General features: G+C 37.6%; 1 protein-coding gene across 1 annotated transcript; it reads right to left on the reverse strand.

Moving 5' to 3' along the window:
* Positions 1 to 914: 914 nt before the first annotated feature.
* LOC110945014 (sporozoite surface protein 2-like) lies at positions 915 to 2,594 on the reverse strand. The gene is made up of 2 exons (XM_035974250.1): positions 1,385 to 2,594; positions 915 to 1,273 (listed from the first exon to the last, which is right to left on the reverse strand). The coding sequence occupies exons 1-2, from the start codon at positions 2,592 to 2,594 to the stop codon at positions 915 to 917; spliced, it is 1,569 nt and encodes a 522-aa protein (XP_035830143.1).
* Between the last annotated feature and the right edge of the window lie 295 nt (positions 2,595 to 2,889).

A 2,889-nucleotide genomic window follows, 5' to 3' on the forward strand; every position in this document is an offset into this window, starting at 1 on the left:
ACACATTTTTAGAATTAATTCCTTTCTGGAAACATATAGTTGCTACTTTCTGGAACTGTAAAGCCTGATCTTTGTCTTCAGCTTTGTAACAAATCTTGTTTACGAATAAACACTCGATATCTTTTGCTGAACAGTTGAGAATCCACATCAGATCATACAAGTGAATGTATCTGACTTCATACTCCACTTTGTATATGATCACAGCTTCAGTTGACATGCAGCTGTATACCCAACACAAAAACCCTTTATGAAAATCCTGTTCCATTTTCGGCAACGGGATATTCTTTATCACTCTTGGCTTCTTTATTTGCAAAATCGTTTCTTCTATGCCTGTTACTGGATCTATCCTCTTTACTTTTTTGGATAGTGCGGCTTCTAGTGTTTGAAATCTTTGAATGCTTCGAACTTCATTAATCCCCATGTCGGTACATCACGCTCTCTCATAGGATAAGTCAATGTTCTGACTTTTGGTAGTTCTTCAACATCCCACCAGGGCAAAGACATAATGTCTTGAATATACCGAAGTATTGAACTACAAACTCTCTTCGAATTGCATACGCGTTCACCTGTGGCAGAAACCCCCAACTGATTATGTCACCCAAAGACACTTCTCTGTCTCTCTTGTAATACTTCAGCGACCTTTTGAACTTCCTCTCAGAATCTTTCCTAAACCATTTCATGCGTTCTTCACGACGTTCCTCTTTTGACATTTCACCAAAACTTTTATTCTTCACACATTCTTTAACTTTCCTTAGCTCATCTTTATTCGCTTAACTGAAAAATTCTGCAAGCATAGGAAAGTTAGAAGTATCAACATTCACATTCTCAGACTGTTCTTTGTCACTACAGTCTTCAACTTCAACTCTGTCATAGATATCAGCATCTTCCACATACTTATACTGATACTCAGGCTGCTAATTAATATCAAACTGATTCAGCTCCTCTTCAAAATCAAAGTTGAAATTGTTTTCATCAATATGTGACATCTCTAAGTACTCACCTAACATATAAGTGTGCAAAATTTCTCCTTCCTCTACTCCATGTTCAAGGCGTAGAATTAGTCTTGAAACATGATCATCACTATCATCAACATTCTTTGTATCATCAGGCTCCCCCTCACTTTCAGCATCCTCAGGTTCTTCATTAGCATCGTCATGAAGATAATCATCAACATTTTCTTCAGTAGTCACTTCAGTAACTTTGATGCCTGTACCACCTTGATTATCGTCATCATACCCGTCATCATAATCATGACTAGCAGAAAATACATCATCTGCATAATCTTTTCTAACCTCATCATCATCTTCTTCTTCATCATCTTCTTCATCATCATCTTCTACATCATCATCTACTATATCATCTATTACATCATCATTAAACACACCAGAAACTGAATATATAGGACAAGGATTTTGAATAGGTGATTCAGAAACTATAGATGGAACGACTGCCCTTTCAGTTACTTCAATAACACCTTCAACTTGAACACCTTTACCCTTGTTCTGCATTTCTGCTTCAATCTCAGCCTTACGTCGTGCTCTGACTTCTTCAAGCTCGATTTCTTCAAATCTTTGTTCAACAGGCTTCCCAATCAAGTTCTCCAATACTTTATTCATCATATACATTTCATGCTCTTTCTTTGCATTGGTAGCCTCTAACTCTTTGTTCTTTAGCTTGAAATTTTCATTTTGCTCATCTCTACGAGCCTTTTCCTCTTCCAACTCTGCAATTCGAACTTTCAATATGTCAATATCATCTTGATCGGCTTCAACTCTTTTGACACGCTTTTCTAGCTTCTTTTTCTCAATCAACACTTCATCCACTTTCTGTTGTAACTTCTTCACATGCTCGCCATTCACAAAACTAAAATCTCCAATATCTTCAAGAGGTATATTCTCTGGAACATTTGGGAAGTCTTTGAAACCAGAAGATCCAGGAGTCGTTTGTACTGGTGGTTGTGAAGTTGGTGGTGTTTGTAGGATATGTGGTGAGGTGACAACAGGTTGTTCATTTGTAGGTGTAGAAATATGAAGTTGTGGAAGCGATTGAGGTGGTGATGGTTGATGTGGTGGTGTAGGTTGTTTTGGTGATGATTGTTGTTGTGGTTCAGGTGGTGGTGAAGGTTGTTTTGGTGATGATTGTTGTTGTGGTTCAGGTGGTGTTGAAGGTGGTTGACTTGGTTCCTGGATAGGTTTTGATTTCAGCAAGATTTTCAACCTTCGCGCTGCAGGAGATTTAACATGTTTTCTTGAATTAGATTTCTTCCTACCTCTAGATGATGGTGGTGTTTGAACTTCTTGGACATGCTCTGGTGATGGAATATACAGATCATCATTGTCATCTCCACTCCTCTTTCTTTTCTTATGTTTTTCTTTATCTGACATAACTTTTTTCCAATGTTCAGTTTCATCAACTTCTGAATCTGAATGAGATGAGCTCTTTCTTTCATCGTCACCTTCCTCACCACCTGCCTTTTCAGTTTCCAAACCATAATCAATATCTTTCAACAGATGTTCAGTCTCGGGAGACATTTGATCTTGATCTCTTTCAACATCAGCTTCTATTTCATCTTCCTCTGGTTCATCGACCAGCATTGTTTCAACCGCTTTCTTTTGACGTTTCTTTTTCAGTTGTGAAGATGAACCTTCTTCTGCTTGTACTTTAGGATTTGTCTTTCTACTCCTTTTCTTCCATCAAAAACCACTCATTTCGAGTTTCTTTGAATTCTGCTAATTTTGCGAGTTCATCAGCTGCACTCTTTTCCTTGATTTCTTCATCATTCCTCCATTTCAGATGATTATCAGGATCTGGATCTTGATAGTTTGCACTCTTGATGAATCCAAAGAATTCTGCCTTTGTTTTTATTCTGCCAATAAATCATTATCTTCA

The sequence above is a fragment of the Helianthus annuus genome, chromosome 6 (genome assembly GCF_002127325.2).
Source record: "Helianthus annuus cultivar XRQ/B chromosome 6, HanXRQr2.0-SUNRISE, whole genome shotgun sequence".
Lineage (NCBI taxonomy): Eukaryota > Viridiplantae > Streptophyta > Magnoliopsida > Asterales > Asteraceae > Helianthus > Helianthus annuus.

What these genes read in the sequence shown, in the direction of transcription:
- LOC110945014 (XM_035974250.1), bottom strand. Translation starts at nt 2,594, where the DNA reads ATGCTGGTCGATGAACCAGAGGAAGATGAAATAGAAGCTGATGTTGAA. An exon ending in TCCTATATATTCAGTTTCTG is followed by an intron (nt 1,274 to 1,384) that starts GTGTGTTTAATG and finishes AAGATTATGCAG; the next exon opens with ATGATGTATTTTCTGCTAGT.